Genomic DNA, 21,730 nt, shown 5'->3' on the forward strand with positions numbered 1-21,730 from the left:
GCAGAGGGACAAGAGGGACTAGCAGACTCCCTGTTACACTCCCTGCTGAGTGGGAGCCTGATGTGAGGCTTGATCCTAGGACGCTGAGATCATGACCTGAGCTGAAGTTGGACACTTAACTCACTGAGCCTCAGGTTAGACTAATTTCTGAGACTCAATTCCCATTTCTAAAATTCAAAATTAATTTTATTTTTTGGTAGCACCAAAGGGCCAAACCAGGACCAGGGTGTGGAGGTCATAAGAAATCACCCTTTGACTCACCAGAATTGTCTAATGTTCAACAGCCGGTCAAAAACGGAGTGGGGCTGGGGCGCCTGGGTGACTCAGTCAGTTAAGCATCTGCCTTAGGCTCTGGTCATGATCCCAGGGTCCTGGGATCAAGCCCTGAGTTGGGCTCCATGCTCTTTGGGGAGCGTGCTTCTCCCTCTCCCTCTGCCTCTCTCCTGGCTCGTGCTCTCTCACTCTCTCTCTCAAATAAATAAAGAAAATCTTAAAAAAAAAAAAAAAAGAAGTGGGGGTGGGGTGCCTGAGTGGTACAATTGGTTAAGCATCTGACTCTTGATTTTGGCTCAGGTCATGATCTCAGGGTCTCAAGATCAAGCCCGGTGTCAGGCTCTGTGCTGGGTATGGAGTCTGCTTAAGATTCTATCTCTCCCTCTGCCCCTACCCCCAGTATAAAAAAATAAATATTTATAATAAATATTATAAGCAAATATTTATTATAAATAAATATTATATAAATATTACATATATTATGTAAATATATTATTTTATATAAATTATTATATATTATATAAATATTACATATATATATATAATGGAGTGGGGCTATCTGAGAAGGGAGCAAGCTCCTGGTCTACAAAGGTAATCAAGCAAAGGGCAATGGAGCCCTTTGCAGAGACGCTGTAGGGAGGACCCATGCAATGGGTAGAGCAGAGATGAACAGTCCCATGTACGTAAATAGCAAGCACCGCCTTCCTTCAGGGACGAGGGGCTAAAAATACTGAGGATGATGAATGATAATCCCACTCCCTCCCTGATGAGCACACACGAAACAGCCATCCCAGAGCTAACTGATTCCAGGTGGCCCTCCTGCGGCTGGGGAGTGACAGTTGGGACCACACACACACATGCACACAAGGCATGTGGCTCAGTGTGGGGCAAAGATCAGGGAACGTACAGATCCCTGAAGAAGAACTAGAACGTCCAGGAGCGTGTTCTCTTCTAGCTATTTTTAGATTAGGAGCGAACTAGGAAAAGCACGTTTTCAACTCTCCTGTCTCAGAAATGTATTCATATCCACCCACCAGTGTGCGTGCACGCATGTGCGCGCGCGCACACACACACACACACTTACTCTTAAATTGCCAGGTCTTTCTAGAATACTTTTTGGCCTTTGTCTTTGGCTAAACCTGCTGTTCCTTCTCTCCCCCACCCCAAACAGCCAGCAGCCCTGGATCTCTGGTCATTTCTGAAATTTTCATCAACGTAATGAAACCGTTGAGAAATGAGAAGACACAAATGCTCGAATGCAGTTGTAGATATTACAGCTGCTGCTTTCACAAACGCCTGCCTCTTCCCCTCACCCTCTAAAGTGTGAATATGCTATTATATTAGTTCATCTTTAACCCTGCTTTCATTACAGGAACAACTTCACATCAGCAGTTAGCGATCAATGATTTTTTTCATTTGTTTAGGTTCCCCTATAGCCCTTCTTCATAGTTGTAAATGTATGCAGGTTATAATTGTAACATACACGCCAATTAGGTTTACTTTTCCACACAAGGCTATGTGGTGAACACTTCCCTGCACTGCTACCTTGTTTTCGTCTTAACCTCTTTTAATAACTGCCCTTCATTGACCGCCTGCATTATGCTTTTCCTTAAACATTTCCCCACCGTGGTGCTTGTAGGTACTATTTAAAATGTAGGTTAAAAATAACAGAGCAACCAAGATCTTAATGCAGAGAACCTTTCCCTCATATTGGATTATTCTTTAGCATAAATTCCTAGCTGTGCAATTACTGGTGAAAAGGATACAAATATCATAAAAGAAACATCGTCCATAAACATTTTTATTTTTCCTGAATTGGCCTTTATGCAGAAAATGGTTGCTCCCCACTGAGGTAGACGGTTGCAACGAGGGCCTCTAAGACCACTTATTATCTATGAGATCCCATGACTCTAAAATGATGATGCCATAAGCCTACTAATCCTTAATTCAAGAAGCAAGCAGAAGCATGTGCTATGTTGCTATGTGCGCCCAATGAACGAATGAGAGCAGTCTGGAGTGGGACAGACGAGGTGCTTAGGGAGCAGGAAACCCCAGTGATGTTCCCACTGCCACTGTGGGAGACCAGACAAATGGACAGGCAAGCATTCTCATCTCCCTCCCTTTCCCGTGCTGGGTTGCCCCACCAGAACCACTCGAATTATAAATGTAGGCACACAGGTCCCATGAGAATTGGCAGGCCCCAGCCCCTGGCAGCAAACCCATGCGGAGAACTGGAAGACCAGGATGGGAGACAATATGCTGGGATCGAGGGGGGACGGTGGGAAGTGGGAGGGAGCAGCAGGTCCAGCCCTGGCCCTGGCCAATGACATGAGCGCATCTCCCGGTGTGTTCAACTGGAAACAGGGAAATGGTTCTGCTGATGTTTCCATTCTCGAACTCCCCAGAGAAGGTGGATAATAAATAAGTGACAGTAACAGATTGCACACTGTCAGCGCGGGCACTTCTTTGCCCCGAGAGAATTGATTTTTAATAACAGCGCAGATGACATGTGGCGGGAGTTGTCGCTGACACCAGTGTTTTGTGGGCTTCAATAAATCACATCAGCCTGGAGGCTCTGGAATGGATGGGCTCATTGGGCATTGTTTGCTGATTGCTACTGGGTCCTGAGAAGGGTCCCAGGGCTCTGAGTCAGGAGGCTGGATGGTGCAGCCTCCTGACTGCTGGCTTTGGGGCCAGTTACAACCTGGACCTCAGTTTTCCCATCTTTAAAACGGGCATAATCCCCTCAATCTCAAAGCACTATCGCAAAGGGTTATATAAGGCAATGGCCATGGAAAGTGGCATTTCTGTCCTCATGGGACTATTATTCAAAGGATTCTCCTTTGCCAACAAATATGTACAATGACAAGGCCCAAAGATCAGGTGACAACAGGGCCCAGGGGTGGGGGTGGTACAGTGAGGTACCATTCCTGCTTTTGTAAGATAATAACAGATACCCGTAGTAACAAGTGAGCATTTATGAAGCGTTTACCCTGGGCCCGAGCTGTGCTAAATGCTGTAGATACAGAATCGCATTAATCGTCATAAAACCCTGTGAGGTAATTACCACCTGGATTTCACAGAAGACACACAGCTAGGGAGGGGCAGAGCCACGCTTGCAAAGCAGGTAGGCTCCGTGGCCATCTGGTCTTTGCTGGGAGCTCGCTGCCTCAGTGGGCTGCCCTCTACCCTGTGTAGGGCAGGGCGAGGCGGGTGTCATATGGTGAGAAGGGCAGCGTTGGGGGGAGTGCGGGCAGGTGTGGAGGCTGCAGACGCCAGAACCCTGTCTAAAGGGGCAGGGCTGCTCAGCCTTGTAAGAATGTAGATGGGAGCCCTGGAATGGCCACATCTCTCCATTTTCCAAGAGAGATTAGAAATTAGGATTTGTAGGAGAAGGCTCCTGATGTCGAACTGTTAGCAACTTATTAAAACTTTGTTATTTTGAAAAGATACTCTGTGAGCTGACTCTACCATGGCTAAGGCATAGCTGTCTGTGAGCCGAACCAGGTCTCCGGGCTTCTAGCCTGTGACCTCTGATACACACATTTGGTTTCCTCGCAGAGGTTCACAGTGTTCACACTGTCCCTCTAAAGCCAGAGGGACCAACAGCGCTGTACCCTCGACACAGCGGCCACAAGCCGCGCACGGGGCTCTCCTCGGGTGCAGAACACAACTGCACGGGCTAAGCCTCACCAGGGAGGCGCGAGTGATCTCACTGGGCACAAAGAGCGGAAACGCAGGGCGCTTCGGGATCTGCTCCAGGTCCACCAGGGCCAGCGGGCTGGCTCGGCCCCCACCCCGCCCCCGCGCCACTGGGCCTGGAGCAGTGCTGGCCGGGGAGGCGGTGGGGCGAGCGGGCGCGCTCGGTACTGCCCACTGTGCCCGATGGAGCACGAGCGGCAGTCGGGGCTCCGGGGTACTCACAGCACTCGGAGAGACCGCAGGCCGTCGAAGGCGTGGACGGGGATGCACCGGAGCCGGTTGTAACTCAGGATCCTGCGGAAGAGGACGCATGCGCGCTCTTGGCCATTGCTATTCCCAGCTACTTACGGCTGCACTGGCCACTCTGCGGACCAGGCAAAGCAAATGGCTTCTTCATCTTCTTAATTTTAAGATATTGACCAAAAACATCCCGATAATAAAGGGAAGAGAAACACCTTCCACCACTCCAGAAAGTTCACTGGCTTTGTCTCCCCAGCTTCCTCTTGTGTTCCACAGCAGGCTGGCCGCCCAACCAGCTTTGCCGTCACCTCCCTCCATCGTCAAATGGTCAGTGCTGGCAAGGTGCCGAGCTAATGGGAAATAAATGGATCTGAGCAAAATATAATTGTGTAGGGAAACCTTCCACGGGGAAAGAAAATTCACAAATCACAGGAGGTATTCCAAAAAGGGGCTTCTTCAGAAGTAATTAGGTGTTAGTTCCTCTCTAACTGCTCGGACAGTAGAGTTCTGACCTACTTTCTTTTCCTTCTGATGATTAAGGTCTGCTCTACGTGGGGGCAGCCATAGCCCTGAGGATCACGAGAGCAGAGAACACAGGCCTGAGGGGGCAGAGAGAGGATGGCCATAGGCCACTTACTGCCAGGCCCGTGTCAGACACAGCACCCCACTATACTCACAGGGTGGAGAGGTGGGACATGTTACTGAAGGTGTAGTTGGTCAGCACGCCAATGCTGTTGTTGCTCAGGTCGCTAGGAAGAGAAAAATAGAAGGGTCGTACTTCACTGTTAGTTGCACCTGTGGGGCGTCGTTCCCAACGTTCACACATTCATGCCTGCCGCTGTCCATCCGTCCATCCAACCAACCATCCATCCATCCATCCATCCATCCATCCATCCAGTCAACCATTCAATTACAAGTCTATCCTTCCATTTCATCCTCCCGGCAACACAGAACACATGAGATCTCTCCTTATCCTAGCGCCATTTTGCCCAGGTCAATCCTTCCTTTCACTGTTCCTCTTTCACTTCCGGCATTCATCTGTCCCACCTTATCAGAGTCTGTCTTAGAGGGAGTGAGGTTGGTGGTGGTGTAGTTCTCTGCCAACTACAAGCTCCAGCTTCTCTTCAGGGACCACTAGCCCAAGCAGTGATTTTCAAGAGTAGCTGCACACGAGAGTCCCCTGGAGAGTGTCTATGCCCTCCGAGGCCCGGGTCCCATGTCCAGATATTCTGGTTTAGAAACCAGATATTCCGATTTAATTGCTTGAGGGTGGTTTGGAGCATCAGTATTAAACAAATTAATCAGCTGAGGTTGAAAACCGTCGCTCTAGAGCAGTGGTTCTCCACTCAGGGCACGTTTGCTTCCCCAGTGACATGTGGCAATGTCTGGAGACATTGTGGTCGTCACTACATGGGGAGGGACGCTACTGGCATCTCACAGGTAGAGGCCCCGAGGTGCTGCTGAACATCCCACAGTGTCCCCAGCCCCATAACCAAGAGTGACCTGGCCCCAAATGCCCACAGGGCTGAGGTGGGAAAATCTCCGCTGGAGGCTGGGTTGGGGGATATTTAGGAAGCCATGCTAAATTAGGTGGCAGGTGGCTTTCTTCCACCTTTCTTCAGTAGCCCCACTTTCCTAAGGGCAACAGTGATTCAATCTGAAAGAACTTTCCTTTCCCCCTGTGGACTGGCTCCCTGCCCCCTGAGCAGCCAGGGTGATCTTCCAGTGACCACTTGCCCAAGGAATTATTGTGTACTCTTATGGGTCCCATCTTGGCAAGGCAGTGAGGCTGTCAAGGGACAAAGCTCACAGACCACTGGCTTCCTGGGCCCCTCCATGTCCCACGGCCCTGCTTCTCATTTGGGAGTTTTCCCTGGATCTTGGCAGACTCGGGGCCAGTAGGAGCTACTGCTTGTAGGAACCTCAGTGTGAACCATCTACTTGGAATATTTTCTAGACAACTAGAGGAGGAAGAAGAAATGCCCATTTAAGCTTCTGGCAAAGCTCAGTGCAGCCAACAGCTTGCAAGAAACTGGTGACTGAGGAGTCTCAGGATTTAACTGGGGCCCCAGAAAGTCAGAGGCTCCCCCACCTCTCCCTAAGCCAAGGAGGAGGGTGACGTGGATGGTCAGTGATGCCAGGCTCTGGTTATTTCTGCGGGCAAGGCCTGGCACGTCAGACTGGCTCATGCCTCCCAGCTGCCTCTCTCGGCTCCACCGCTGGAGAAAGCGCAGGAATGCCGTGAGGCCTGCAGACCATCCTCCCATAGCCTCCACATCGGCTTCCTGAGCTCCCCAGGGGAGAACACGACATGCCCCCTCCCCCGCCAGGCCGGGCGCCTTACATAAGCGTCAGGTGTCGGAGGGCGGACAGCTCCCTGGGCACAGCTGTTAAGTGGTTTCCTTCCAGGTACCTGAAAGACAGGTGCAGAGTGACGCCTGCTCGAGAGACACTGTGCAGAGTGATTTCTCAGAGACCCCTCCTCTGACCTTCTGGGCTAGGTTGGGCCTCTGTTGTACTCTCTCGTATCTCCTTTTCTCTCCCACCCCCCCCTCCCCACCTCAAAGCACATACTACATTTGTCACTTAATATTGCTTTATGTCATTATTCAACGAATGGCACTTTCCCCACTGGCCGGCTGTTCTCCATGAGGCAGGGGTATTGCCTAAAACTGCCCAGTGTTGTACCCTCCAAGAGCGTGTACAGAGCTGGCACACAGTAGGTGTCTAATACACATTTCTTAAATACATAAAGCACTCACTCTGTGCCCAGTCCTTGCAGTACTCTCACATGGCAACGATTCCCAGTTGAGGAAACAATTGCAGAGATGTTGAAACACTTGCCCAAGGTCACACAGTGAGTGAGTGGCTGAGCTGGGATTCGAACCCAGGTCTCTCTGACTACAGTCTTACCACAGTTCCCTATGGCCTGTACTTAGCTACTGGGGGGCACGGGAGAGCCGAGCCACGATTCCTGCTAAGAACCTTAATTCGAGGTTGTGTATCTCTGATGTGCACTGGGAAACTGAGGGAAAAAGGCGTGTTTTGGAGGACTGGGCTTTAGTTCCCAGCAGGATGACTGCCTGCGGGCGGGGACAGTGGTTCAGACTGGAGACGAACCGACAGACGGAGACTCTTCCTGGACAGGCAGAGGCTGAGCCTAGACCTGTCTGGACTTCAGGGTCCTGCACTGACCTGCTCACCTAGCATGAGGCCACCTCCTCGGACACTCGAGTGCACTTGAGGACAAGAGAAGGAAGTCTTGTTTGGATCACGAATTACAAAAGTTATGACTACCCTCTAGGGTGTCATGGGCCAATTCATTCACTCCCATCCTTGCTGTAAACTCCTTCCCCCTGGGCTTCCTGTTGCTCTTGGGACAAAATGACAAAACCTTTAAGATGGCTTATGATGCCTGTTCTGGTCTCCTGGGCGAATCTCCCTTGACATAAGGCTCCAGAGCTTCCTCTCGGAACGGTGCTGATGCCCACTGGTGCAGGGTGTGCCTTAAGCTCCGAGAGGGCAGACCTTCCATCTTTATGGGTAGCCCAGCGCTTCTCAAACTTTAACACAGGTGCACATCACCCAGGATCTTGCAAAAAGGCAGATTCTAATCTAGTAGGTCTGCGTCGGGTCGGAGACCCTGCATTGCTAACAGGCTCCCGGGTGAGGGTGCGAAGTATGGGTCTGCAGGCTGCATTTTGAGTCATGACGTGCTGGCATGCCGCCTGGCATCCAGCAGACCCGCCACCAAATGGGTGAATGGGATGACATGGGTTAAAACACGATAGGAGTCAGTTTGTCAATGGCCAAACCAGGCTTAGCTTTAAAGGACAAGTTGGAATGGGTGTTTCCTTAAATTAGGGCCAAGTGACTTTATCTCCAGGGCTAGCCCCTGGGAATCCTCATGGCTCAGAGCGCCGGGCAGGACCCCATAGGGTCTGAGGTTGCCATGGCATGTTGGACGACTGTCCTTTCGGTCCTTAATCCTCTGTTGCGTAACTATTATGTGCCAAGAGCTAAGCCAGACGAGGTGGGTAGATACAAAGATGAACCAGAGCCCATCCTTCAGGGAGCTTGATCCTCCGGCCTAAAATTCAGCAACAGACACTTAGATCCTGTCCTGAGGCAGAGGAGCTAAGAGAAACGTATTCACTGAAGCGCTCATTCATTCAGGCAGACATATCTACTGGGCAAGTGCAGTGTGCCGGGTAGTACATATGCTGGTGAGGAAGACGGGCGTGATGCCTACTTTCTGACATTTAAAAATCTAATGTGGAGAGGGAGGGGGAGGGAGGGGGAGAGAAGACACCCACAGAAGGCGACATAAATTACAAACTGATGCATGCTTTGAAGGAAAGGAGCAAAGTTCTGGGATGGAGGCAGGGATGCTTCGGGTGGCAGGACCAGGGGAGGAGGGACAGTCGGGCAAGAGTGAGGCCTGTGGAGGGCCCTGGCTTGGGTGTTGCTGGGGCAGGGAAAGAAGGTGGGGAGGCCGGTCTGGTGGGCTAAGGGAGACGGACAGATCACACTGAAGCCTTCGGACGTGGGTTTATTCCAAGTGCAGTGAGCGACCAGAGACAGGTGCAGGGGGCTGGTGTCACACAGAGCTGACCCCACATTCACCCTTCTGCTCCGCCCTGAAGGACAGGTGGCAGGACATTCACATTCTGTGCAGACACTGGCCCTGTGGCTCGACAGCGGTGGCAAGGAGCAGGCGTGGGAAGAGCCTCCAGCCTTCTCCGCTGGGCAGGGAGGTTCTGTGGGGGTGGCGGGATTCTGGGGGTCATGCTGGGCTACCTGCCCTCAGGGAGTGTTTTGTGGACAGTGTGGCATGGAGGGAAGGAGGATGGGAGGGAGGGAGGAGCTGGATGAATGAGCGGGCTGGTGCGGAGGCACTGGAGGGAGGCTGGAGGGAGGCTAATTAACCACGAGGGAGCCACTTGAAGGGGTCGAGCCTCGGGCTGGCAGTGACGGCTCCCCCTCTCCCATGCTGCTTATTCTCTCACTCTTGTTTGCTACGACTACTTAGCAAACTTGAGGCATCTAAGATGAAACCCAGAATAACATATCACAACCCTAAGTCTCCCTGCTGGGAAGCTTACAGAAGGTCCCATGACAAGCACATCTGAAGCAAGTTACTTAATGTCACGGACAAGGAAACGTGGTGACAAGGAAAATAACAACACAGAAACAACAGGTGCATAGTCCAGTGCTATGGGATCCAGAGACTCTGGTCTGTTATCTAATCCTGTAAAGAGGGAGCATATTTTGCTGGGTGTTTTGTCCATTTTGTTAATAAGAACACTGAGGCTCAGAGAGGGGTGGAGTGAGTCCAGGAGCCAGGATCTAAACTCAGGTCTGCTGGGCTGCATAGCCCAGGAAGGGAAACCCATGCTGTTTCAGCTCTCCACCTGGAGCTCCTTGTTTTTGCCTTTGGCCATCTCTGTCCTGGGAGGATTCACTCTACCACAGAACTTATTCTCTCACCTCCAGTAGAACGCAAGCTGCATGCAGCGGGGACCGGGGCCGCTTCTGTTTCCTGCTGCGTCCCCAGAGCACAGTGCAGGGCTTAGCGCACGGTAGGACCTCAAATATTTGCTGAGTGAGTGAATGAATGAAGAGAAGGACTGTTCCTAGGACCCTGGATTAAACGAACAAAAACCTACAATGGTTTCAAAGAATGCCCTGTGCCTGGCCCACGTCCAGCCGTAAGGCAGGTCACGCTCTACAGATGCGGGCATTTGCCAAAGAGCTGAACGAACACGTGAAATGACCACTGGAATTCAGGGAGGCCGACAGCATGCTCATCTGACACAGGGAGGCTCGGGGGGCCTGGAGGAGGGGCAACGTGACACAGATGGTTCTGGAGCCTCTGGGCCTGCCATGCCAGTTCCCCGGGTTCCAACCTGTCTTTGATCGGCGCTCTGCCGATGCTGACTCGAGCGGCCTTGCTCCCTGCTAAAATCCTTCCCTGGCTTCCACTGCTTGCTACAGGAGGACTACCCGAATCCTGCCCAAATCCTTCCAAGCTGTCTGTGGCCTGTTCTGGATTAGTCAGGGTTCTCTAGAGAAACAGACCAATTGGAGAGAGAGAGAGAGAGACATACACAAATATATACAGAGGAAGAAAGAATTTGTTTTTTAAAATTTTTAAAAAAGATTTGGGAGAGAGAGCGATCACGCACGTGCATGCAGAGAGGGGCAGAGGGAGAGAATTCGCAAGCAGACTCCTCCTGAATGCGGAGCCTGACTTGGGGCTCAATCCCAGAACCCTGAGATCATGACCTGAGCCAAAACCAAGAGTCGGCCACCCAACCGACTGAGCCACCCAGGTGCCTCAAGAGAGAATTTACTCTAAGGAAGGGACAGCAGGGTGGAAACTCAAGTAGGACTTCTGTGTTACGATCTTAAGGCAGAATTCCCCCTTCTACAGAAAACTCCTGTTTTGTTTTTAAGGCCTTCTACTGATTATACGAGGCCTACATCCACATTATTCTGGGTAACCTCGCTTACTTAACTACACCTACAAAATATTTCCCGGGCAACACGTGGGTACCACAGCCCAGTCAAGTTGACCCATGAGATTCACCGTCCCAGGCCCTGCCTCCCTTTCCTGTTCACTCCACAGCAAACTATCCCTTGGCTTCAGCCCTGCCCCCCAAAAGCCCCATGCTCCTTTTGGGGGACAGGTCTGGGCACACGCCTGTCCCTGCTCTCCCTCCTTGCTAGTTCTCTCCAATGGCTGCTCAGAACTCAGCTCGAGCACTGCCTCCCCGACATCGTCTCCCACACCCACTGGGGACGTGACAGGCTACTCAGTCTAAGCTTCTGGTGCAGTTTCTGCACAGCATCTCACCCCCCGTGGCCTCCACGCTTGAGTCTGTGGTTAGTGGGGCAGAACCGTGGCTGCTCGCTCACTGCAGCATCCCAGGACACTGGCTGGTAGCAGTAGGTACTCAGGAAACACCGTCAGTGTGATGCAAACCCGAGAAGTCCCCAGGGAGGGCTGCGTGTGGCCTGGCAGGGCTGAGGGGGCCCGTGTGGGAGCCACTCTAAGGGCACCATGTCCCCGGCAACCTGGTGTTGCAGTCAGAAGACGTGGAATCAAAAGGCTTCACTTCACAAATACAGAGGTGGCTGTGTGGGGAAGCTCTCTTTGTGCAAAGCCCTTCACGAAGACTCTGAACTCCAAAGTTGCCCGTAGCCTGCAGCGCAGGCCCCAGAGGGATGCTTTCAGAAGACGGCACTCTTGCCCTGCCAGCCTCAGAGCCATCAGAGCCTCTCTGGTGGGCCAGCCTTTGTGTCAATCCGCATTTAAATGCTCTGTTTTAGCCCCAGCACGAGCGCGTGAGGCCGCGTCTGCCTCACATGAAAATCCGCACACAGCTCTGTGGACTGGATGCTCCCCATTTCCGTTCGGAGCTTTGGGGCTCTGACGAGTGCCACATGAACTCTCAGACCCGCCGAATGGTGAAGGAGAAAGGCAGCCACCCTCCTGGAGCCCCTATTCATGACCAGGGTTCCCACCGGGGGCCTGGGCTGATGTGGTTCCCGCTCAGGAGCCAGGCAGCCTGGGCTCACATCCTGGCTCCACGAGCTGAGAGCTGTGTGACCTTGGGCAGCTCACGTCACCGCTCTGAGCTTGCATTTCACCTGTAAAAGGGGGGCTTATCATGATCCCACCTTGAAGTGATGATGAGGATCAAGTGAGTCTCTGTGGAAAGCTCTTGGAACAGTGCTCGGCACAGCGGGTTTCAGTGTGTTCTGAATACACACACATACACACAGTCTCTGTCCAATAATACATATGAATATTACAAACAGATAATGATCCCCTTGCTGTCTAGTCTCTATTCTTCTTCCGGAGTAATAGTTCTAAAACCAGAATCGCATCACGTCACTTTCCTGCTTAAAATTCTTCCTCGGCTCTTGCGTTTCTCCTGGGATAAGGAGTCAGCCCTCAGCACGGCCTACGGGAACTGCAGGTCCTTCTCGAGTTTTCAGGACACACCAGTCTCTTTCCCATTCTATTTGCTCCATCACTGGTCTTCTTGGTCTCTTTAAGATCTTTCCACATTTGGGTCTTCACAAAACATTTTCTTTCTTTCTACTGCTTTCCACGTCCCGCCCCCACTCCCTTTTTCTGGGAAACACTATTCTCTGTCCTATCTGAAATGCCTAATTTCCTAATTAGCCTTCTTACTGTCTTCCTCCCCCATTCTAAGTCTCTGACATCAGGGGTCTTATCTGTCACATTAGCTGCTGTGCTCCCAGCTCCTGCGACATTATCTGGCACAATAAATTTAGCGAACACCTGACTGCATGGAGAGGGCTTCTCTCAGCTGTGGCCTGTGCCCGGGCCTCCGTCAGCCCCTCTCACAGATGGCCGTGACTGCGCGATAGCCTCCAAGTGTCCTCCACCGCAGCCATCTGCTGAGGGCTTCTCTGGGCCCAGGCCTGTGCCAGGACTCCTAAGCGCCGCTGTGCCCAGAGCCAGCTGCCCTCCAGCTGGCTGCAGGCAATTTCTGTCCCTCTCCCTGGGCCAGAGAAAGGCAAGGATATAGTCCGTGCTGGGCAGTTGCTCTCTGAAGTGCTCTGGGGAACCTACCCCAGTGGGGGTGGGGGGGTAGGTGGCAAGTATGCAAAGAAAGCAGCAGCTGGTGTTGCTAGAGAAGGGGCAGCTGTCAGGACGGCCGCAGCCGGAAACGCTGACAGGTGCTTCTAGCCTCATGGCAGGGGCGCCGGGTTTGCCTTCTCCCCGCTTAAATGCAGGTGGCAGGTTCCAAGGAGACGCATGACTGTCTCCTGCAAATCAACGAGCCAGGCCACTGGGCAGAGCACACGGGGACCCAGGCCACTGCCAAAGGGAGCAGTTGAGTGGCTAAAGGATGGGCCTTGGGGTCAGACAGCCCTGGGCTCGAGTTGATGCTCTGCTGCTTCTTGGCAGTGTGATCTTAAGAAATTCTTCCACCTTCCTGAGCTTCAGTTACCTTCTCTGCAAAATGGGGGTGACAATACCTGCCTTGTAGGATTCCTGGGAGGATTAAATGAGACCCCAGATGGAGACAATCGACAATGGAGACAGTGGCACACAGCGCATGCTCGGACTGCTGGCTGTGGTAGGTCACAGCCGGACAGACGACACCTTCCCTTACCTTCCTGAAGGCCGGGGTGGGCAGAACCGCCTGCACGCTCCCTCTCCAAGAGCACATACTGCCCATGCCACTCCTCTGTGCTTGTCACTTCCTACATTGCTCGGCACGCACCTCCATCTCCCTAGATTTGAGCTGCTTGCTGTACCCCACACTCCCATCTTCTGAGCCCCTGGAGCTAACCAGTGCCAGGCCAGGTCCTACCCTCCTTCACGCCGTGCATTCTTCTCATCACCTCCCGCCGTACTCAGTGCCACGGAGCTGTGTCTCAGCCCGTGCCCCGGGGGCTAAGCCCCCAACCCTTTCAGCCTCCTTTCAGTGCTGCGGATGCCTGCGTACCACAAGCCTGCTTCCCGTGATGTCCTCAGCCTTCACACCCCAGTAGAAATGCCCTCTTCCACCAGTGGTGCCTGGGGGAGATAGTCATCCTTCCCTTCTCCTCTCCTTGGGATGTTTGTGGTGGGACCACAAATCCATGCTCACAGTCCGCACATGAAAATCAGGGTCAGAATGTCCTGGCTATTAAGCAGCAGACTGCAGGGGACGGGGCGGCACTGTTTGCTGGTGCTAGATTCTCATTCTCCTCCCCAGCCCTCAGGAAGACGTGGACTTACAGGGTTTGTTTCCAGAATCAGGAAGGTTTGATGTGAATAAACATTCCCTTAAATGCACGCAAAGAGATGTTCACGTTTTAGTTCTTCCAGAATGGCAAGCCTGAGTCTATGAGGCTCATGGCCCAGCAAGAACAGAACTTTCCTGAAGCAGACGAGTGCCTACCTTTGCAGACTGAATTTGTGTCACCTACCTCGGGGGCTGACGTGTCTGCTTCTGCTCGGCTCTCAGTCAGCTTTTGTAGGCTTGCTTCTAAATCAGGACCTTAGTGTTCACTTCCAGCGGGGGCCTGGACTGTTCGCCTGCCAGTGTGTAATTACCTGAGAGGTCCTTAAAGTGTGGTCCACGGGCCTCTGGGGCTCCTCTAGACTTTTTCAGGGCTCTGTGAGACTAGAACTACTTTTTTGATTACAGTAAAACACTGTTTTCCATTTGTACTGTGTGAGGAAAATGGCTGGCACCTTAGTATGAATCAAGGCCGTGGTACCACATGATAACAGTGGCCACTATATTCTTCCCCTCAAGTACATGCAGGGGGAAAAAAAAAGCCAGTTTCATTGAGAATGCCCTCCACGAAGCAGTGAAAAATTATTAATTGCATTGAATATCAACCCCCAAATACACATCTTTTCAATATTCTGTGTGGCAAAATGGGAAACGTGCATAACGTATTTGGCTTTGGTTTTCTGGAGAAAAAGCTCCAGTGTCACTGAGGGACAAGCTGAATTAGCCATTTTTTAAAAAATTTTCTTCCATAAAACACCATTTTGGCTTAGAAGAATGACTAGCAAACAGGGTATTCTGGGATGGGCATTTAGAAGACGTCTCAAAAGTAAATGCAGTTAAGCCTGTCACTTCCAGGAAAACAACTATGGTACTTATTGGCCCTGATAAAATTCAAGCTTGCTTCCAAGCAAAAATTAAAAGTTTAGAAAACTTGTAACTGCTACACTGAGCAGTATCCCTTTATTGGGAGACTTTTCTGAGGGGATCCGCGGCGATGTTACTGGCTATGACATTTTTGATACTGTGGAATGCAGTGTGCCAACGCTGGGAAGGTCTGCATAACTCCGTGAACCAAATGCCCAGTGCACACTTCTTCCAGGTCATTCATGGGGGAAACTTCCATTCAAGTAACAGAGTTACAGAAAGTCCGTGGATGTGGTTTTGGGTTCCACACAACGACTAGCCTTTAAGAAACCACCATCACGTGATTTTTGGTATATTATCGAGGAAGAATATCCACAATTATCTGGAAGGGCTATTACAATTCTCCTCCCTTTTCCAACTACACGTCTACGTGAAGCCAGATTTTCTTGTACTTGACCCAAAATGTCATATCACGACAGAGGGAATGCTGAGGTGGTTATGAAAATCCAGGTGCTTTCTACCACGTTTGTAAAAACGTCACTCTTCTCAGTTGAATTTCTTTTGGTTTGTTTTTCATAGAAGTTTGCTGTTTATATAAACATGTAATGAGTAAATTATTATTTCTAAATGGACTAATAAACATATTTAAAAAAAATTTCTCAGTAGTTTCCAATATGGTAAATATCAACAGCTATAACCACATAAACAAAAATAGAGTCCTCATTGCTTTTAAAAAACCTAAAGGCGTCCTGAGACCCCAAATTTAAGAACTTTCGGGGTAGGGGCCAAGAGCATGTGACCTGGGGTCAGCGCAAGCTGCCTTCTGATCCTGACTGGCTGCTAACTGGAGATGAGGCTTGGGGAGTGGCTCTTCGTTCTCAGCATTGAGAGAGCCAGGGGGATGGCCGCCTACCCCAGGGACCGCTTGAACCAGCAAGGGTGAGAGCCGAAGGCCTCAGGTGGCCCCTCACCCACGAGGAGAGCAGACTGGGGTTTGCAGAAGGCTGACGGAGGAAAACTCATGTCCCGCCTGTACAGTACCGCCTTGCTCACTCGTGCCTGCGGTAGGCTCCCTCACCCTCCCTTTGGAGAAATGCTATGGAACTTTGGTTGTGTTTTTTTTTTTTTTCCTTTTCAGTGAATTAAACTTAATTTTGTTTCGTACGCTGGCAGCTCTGCCTGAGACCACTAATGATGCCTGAGGGAGCTGGGAAGCCAGCACTGGATCCAAACACTGAATCTGGTCCTTGAACCGAAGGCCTCCAAGCCACTGCTTTCTGGGCCTGTCAGCTTTCACTTTCTCTGGCATCAATTTCCCTGCTTTCCCCTCCCCGGAGCCCTCCCCAGATACTCCTCCTCCCCTCTCTCCGGGAGATGGTCTGGCCTCGGAGGTGAGGGCTGCCATCCTGGGTGTGCTTTGGAAACCAGTCTGGCTGAGGGGAGCGCCATCACTTCCGAAGCAAGAAATCGGGTCTCCCCAAGCTCTGGAGTTTACTTTATCATTACCGCCAATTATCTTTGCTATTTCAATCTCAATTTCGTGAGCTTTGGGGAAAAGCATCCACAGGCCTGTTTTCATGGCACTTTCTTCTCTTTGGCATGTGTCACTTGGCACTGAGTTGGCCCAGGAAGGAGGCGAGCACCTGGGTCATTTCTGCAGCCGCCCCCCCCCCAATGGCACTGGCGGCAGAGGGAAGGGCCCGGGGCTGGTGGCGCCACGCGGCAGTGCTCGTGCCAACCTCCGGCAGCACAGCCAGAGCCCAAACGCAAGGCCATCGTGGATGTTTTAGTGACTATCAAGACCTTCCTTCCTTCCTTTCCTGGCACGGGCGGCCCGGGTTCCAGCCTCCCTGAGTGTCGGGAGATGCCAGGAGCCACAACAGACAGCCAGGAATTAACCTGCTATTCTAAGTCAGTGCCCCACTCAGGGTCCCCCCTGGGAAGCCCTGGCAGAGCCAGTCACAGGCACAGTCCCTGCTGGTGTCTCGGTCAATTCTGCCCCTTGTGTCTGAGGGCACGGTGCATGCAAAGCTGTCCGAGAGGAAGGCGCATGCCTGGGGTCCCGAGAGACCGCGCCAGCTTGCGATGCGGGTGGGGGTGGCACTGAGTCCCAGTCACACCCCACCTGGCTCCGCCCGCCACAACCTGCACCAACTGCCCTGGGGCGTGTGGGGCGCCCGCCCTCCTCCCCTGCTCCTGATCTGCTCTTCACCCTTCAGGCTTCACCTCTGCAGAGACATTTTCTCTGATCTCCACGTCTAACGGAAGCCCCACTACTCTAGGGTGTCACAGTGATCTCATCCTCTCTTGTGGCACTGTCATAGCTGTCATCTCGAACATGCTGCTGAGACAGTGGAACTTACGTCTCCCTTCCCCAGTAAACTGGGGGCCCCACGTGGGTGGGGGTCTCCCCAGCGTAAGCAGAGGAACCTGACACACCAGGCACTCAACAGACAGGTGCTGAGTGAATGATCCACCGAACGTAAGCAGGAAGGGGCTGTGCTGGTGCGGCTGCCCACCCGGCCCCGGCCCCGGCCCCGGCCGCACCGCTCCCGGCCATTCCAGGCCATTCCAGAGACGCCTCCCTGCCTGTGGACTGGCTGAGCTTTCCAGCGGGGCCGAAAGACAGCTTCGTCCAGAACATTAAGAGCGCTTTGGGAAGGGAATGAGATCTCCTCTGCGGAGGCGGGAGCTTTCTGGGGCGGGAGCAGCCCTGAGGAATTGTGTGGGGGGCCCGGGCTGCGGGGTCTGACGGTTCCCGGGTGGAGCGCGAGCAGGACTCAGGGCTGAGATTTCATCTGCAGCATGGGCAGCTGTACGGGGGACAGGATCATGTTGGGCCATGTTTGTTTCTGGTGTCAGACTGAGAGACTGCTGGGGAATCTGGAAGGCGGAGTACAGAGCAGGGGGCTCCTGGGGATCTAGAAAACAAGACGGTGACCCTCCCCCTTGTACTCGGAGGGCCAGGGAGTCGCCACCTGCCGGGCAGAGGCCCTGGGGAGTGTGCTTCCTGTGCCCACGTCTAAGCTGCTGCCCGACCCTTAGGCCGAGGCTCTGCTGCCATGGTGTTGGGGTCCACTCAAGGAAGGGCACCCCAGGCAGTTGTGCAGGGGACACTAGAGATAAAGCGTGGTGGACGCTGGCGGTGGTGGGATTAGAGGGTGGGAGTACTTACAGTTCGGTCACGTCCTTGGGAATGCCTTTGGGGAGGGCGTGCAGCCCCCTGTTGCTGCACCGGACCACCGTCTCCACGCAGGTGCACTGCTCCGGGCAGCGTGGGCCCAGCTGGCAGCTACTCTCGTCGTTGCCTGTGGACAGTCCCCGAGTGAGCTTGGGGGGACACGAACTTCTCTGGGGGATGGGGAGGGGACGGGGCAGGGGAACGAGGCTGGGTGCTAGGGACCAAGCCATCTTCAGGAAAGAGAAGCCCTCCACTCTGAGCCAGAACGAGAAATAAGGAGCCTGCTGGTCTCCTTCATGGGTAAAGGGGAAAGAATGTATGCCTGGATCCGGGAAAAGGGCCACTCTCTTCTAACACGTTCAACATAAAACGAACACTTCAAAAACTTGATTAACCAGAGTATTAGAAACGGAAGTGGTTACCGTGAACCGAATCAGAAATAAGCCAAACTGACTGAAGGAGGGTCCAGGGTAGGGGGAGACCCCTGTTTACTCCCTCTTTCTCCTCGTTTCTCCATTCCTTCCACTGTCACAATCCCTCTGGGGGTGGTAAACGTGTCCCCAGGCCCCATTTTACCTTAACCTCAGTTAATCTACAAACTAGTTAATTTGTCTCTAGATAAGCTGTAGCTGACCAAGCAAAAATTGTGCTGGCTTGAATTTATGTAAATACGCCCTTTGGAATCCTGACACTCAAAGCCTCGGACCTCCAGGTATTCATAACCACCCAGCCAGTGATAGAAATTTTCCAGGAGCTCATCCTGAAGCCTGTTTCTTAGGATACACTGATCCTCATGACACAGATAGGAACACTGAAGGCCAGGACTCTCATGCACAGTTGTGTAGGTTGCGTACTGCACAAGGGTGCCTCACCATCTAATGGGCACCGATCCCACTGTGGCTATGATGGGTTAGGACATTTAGTAAAACAGTATTCTCATAGATAGCCATAAGGTGTCTTGTTTTAAAAATCAGTATATTATGACACATTTCTGATAGAAGTAAAATGTCTTTAGAAAGAGGCCCCCTTTCTCACTTTGCATGAGGGAGCCATAGGGCTAGCAGCAGAGCTGCAGAGCCCATCAGAGCCACACCTGCATGCCAGAGGTCAGAGCAGTGTCAGATCTCAGGGGGTCCTGACCGCTAGTTACCTGCTGCACCTCTCCTCTCTCGTATGTTTCTTGCCTTCCCAGGTCCTGCCCCTCCGCCCTGCCCCCAGCCTCCTCACCTTCACAGGTGAAGTCCTGGATGGCCACATCCTGGATGGGGATCTCCTTGAGGAAGAACGGCTTTTGGCACCGGGGGTTCCCGCTCACGACCCTCCTCTTCCTCAGCCATTTGCCCAGCCAGGCCAGGTGGCAGTTGCAGTTGAAGGGGTTGGACAGGAGGTTTCTGGGAGGAAAGAAGGGCCCTCTCTGAGTGGTTAGCACTTACACCTCTACTGTGGAAGCTGGCCTCAGGATCCAGGGCTGCAACCCTAAGGCCCAGCTCTCCAGGGGCGTCTGCTCTGGGTTCCAGGAAGGAGAGAGGAGGTCCAGGAAAGGAAAGGCAGACTCTCTTCTAGAATCCAGAGGTGGTCTTTGCAAGGGTCTCATTCTGGACCTCTGTGGATGGACATGACCATGGTTTCCTGCCATGCCCTCCCTTCTCCCCTGAGCTCCAGCTGTGGACTGTCTTCAATCCCTCAGCACGATTCTCTTATACTTAGTGCCTAGTCCCCCACCTGGCATGACTCTCTCTACTGTCTGCCTGGCTGCGTCCTCCTCCTCCCCCTTCAGTCCTGACTCAGACGGTCCCTCTCCTAAAGGGAAGTGAGGAGCTGCACCTGTCCCAGTCTTCTCCCTCATTCACCCGCGTGGCCTGCACAGCACCCACAGAGCTTGTACTGGCCGCGCAATGTCTGCCTCTCTCCTTAGACTCTCGGCTCCCCCAGGGTGGGCATCAGACCCGTCTGTGTGTTCCACATCTCCGGGGTCCTGCGTGGCATCAGCATTGCCACTGTATCTATATCTGGGGAATGCAGTGACTGGACTGGTGGAAGGAGGAGGGAAGAGCAGCTGTGGGTCTGAGTGTTGCCTAGAGGACTGGAACCAGGCTCAGCACTTCATAAGCCCGAGGACGGAGGGGACATTATTCTCATGTCACACAGGAGGCAAGTAAAGCTTAGGGAGTTTACATAAGAGGCCAGACAGCCCTGAGTGGCTGTGGTATGACAGGACAATTAAGAGCTCAGGAGTCAGGCATCCCGGGTTTGAATCCCGACGCTGACGTTCAGCAGCTGTGCCAAGTCAGGCAAGTTTCCTTTTGTGTCAAAGCTGGTTCCCCGAATGCTTTGTGACTCCACCCCTCTGGGCATCTTTTGTGTCTTTGGATTCTCAGTGTGGAGGCACACAGGAGGGGTAAAGAGTGAGCTAAAGCAAATCAACCTGCGGGTGCTAGTTCCTAACCCCCTGCCCCCCGTCTTGCTGTCATTCATGCATTCCATTCACGCACTGATTCACCGGCTACTGACTTAGGGCTAGGCACAGATACCGGCATTGCGGGTTAGCAATGCACAAAAGAGCTGCACATCCCTGTCCTTCTGGAGTTTCCATTCCAGCTGATGGGAGGCAGACAGCATGGAATCAACCACGCAAAGATCGGTTGTACAGTCTATTAGGAAATGGTCCATGCTAGGGAAATGGTCAGGAGGGCCGGGCTGAGGACTGGGGGGGCATGGCACGGGGGCAGAGCGGGGTGAGGCAACCCACACTTGAGCAAAGAAGGGAAGGAGGGAAGGGGGGCTGGGGGAAGGATGTTCCAGATAGTAGGAGTGGGTCTGGGGCACTGGGGCGGGAGGTGTCCTGGAGGGAGGTTAGGAGGGACCAGATGGTATGGGCCCTTTAGGACATCTATAATTTGGCTTGTATTCCCAGCGAGGTGGGTATATGGGTACAATAGGCAGCAACAGGAGATGCAACCAAAAGTCTTTCTCTTCCTTCTTCCAAAGAGTCACTCTCTCACACCATACACAAAGATAAACTCCAAATGGATGAAAGCCTTGATGTGAGACAGGAATCCATCAAAATCATAGAGGAGAACATAGGTTGTAACCTCTCTGACATCGGCCACAGCAACTTTTTTCATGACACATCTCCAAAGGCAAGAGAAACAAAAGAAAAAATGAACTTGTGGGACTTCATCAAGATAAAAAGCTTCTGCACGGCCAAGGAAACAGTAAAAAAAACCAAGAGGCAGCCCACGGAATGGGAGAAGATATTTGCAAATGACACTACAGATAAAAGACTAGTATCCAAGATCTACAAAGAATTTCTCAAACTCAATACACAAGAAACAAATAATCAAATAAAAAAATGGGCAGAAGATATGAATAGACAGTTTTCCAATGAAGACATACAAATGGCTGACACATGAAAAAAATGTTCAAAATCATTAGCCATAAGGGACATTCAAATCAAAACCACACTAAGATACCACCTTACGCCAGTTAGAATGGCAAAAATGGGCAGGGCAGGAAACAACAATTGTTGGAGAGGATGTGGAGAAAGGGGATCCCTCCTACATTGTTGGTGGGAATGCAAGTTGGTACAGCCACTCTGGGACACAGTATGGAGGTCCCTTAAAAAGTTAAAAATTGAGCTACCCTATGACCCAGCCATTGCACTACTGGCTATTTACCCCAAAGATACAGATGTAGT

General features: G+C 52.2%; 1 protein-coding gene across 1 annotated transcript in view; it reads right to left on the reverse strand.

Annotated features, from left to right (window-relative positions):
* The window catches only part of SLIT3 (slit guidance ligand 3), a 594,031-nt gene that overhangs the window by 45,984 nt on the left and 526,317 nt on the right, over nucleotides 1–21,730 (reverse strand). Inside the window, exons 19-23 of the mRNA XM_026510940.4 lie at nucleotides 19,261–19,424; nucleotides 18,028–18,160; nucleotides 6,560–6,628; nucleotides 4,893–4,964; nucleotides 4,198–4,269 (exon numbers count right to left, since the gene is read on the reverse strand). Coding sequence (XP_026366725.3) covers nucleotides 4,198–4,269; nucleotides 4,893–4,964; nucleotides 6,560–6,628; nucleotides 18,028–18,160; nucleotides 19,261–19,424 — 510 coding nt within the window. The remainder of the gene's footprint in view (nucleotides 1–4,197; nucleotides 4,270–4,892; nucleotides 4,965–6,559; nucleotides 6,629–18,027; nucleotides 18,161–19,260; nucleotides 19,425–21,730) is intronic.

This window comes from Ursus arctos, unplaced genomic scaffold, assembly GCF_023065955.2.
Source record: "Ursus arctos isolate Adak ecotype North America unplaced genomic scaffold, UrsArc2.0 scaffold_15, whole genome shotgun sequence".
NCBI classification, from domain to species: Eukaryota; Metazoa; Chordata; class Mammalia; order Carnivora; family Ursidae; genus Ursus; species Ursus arctos.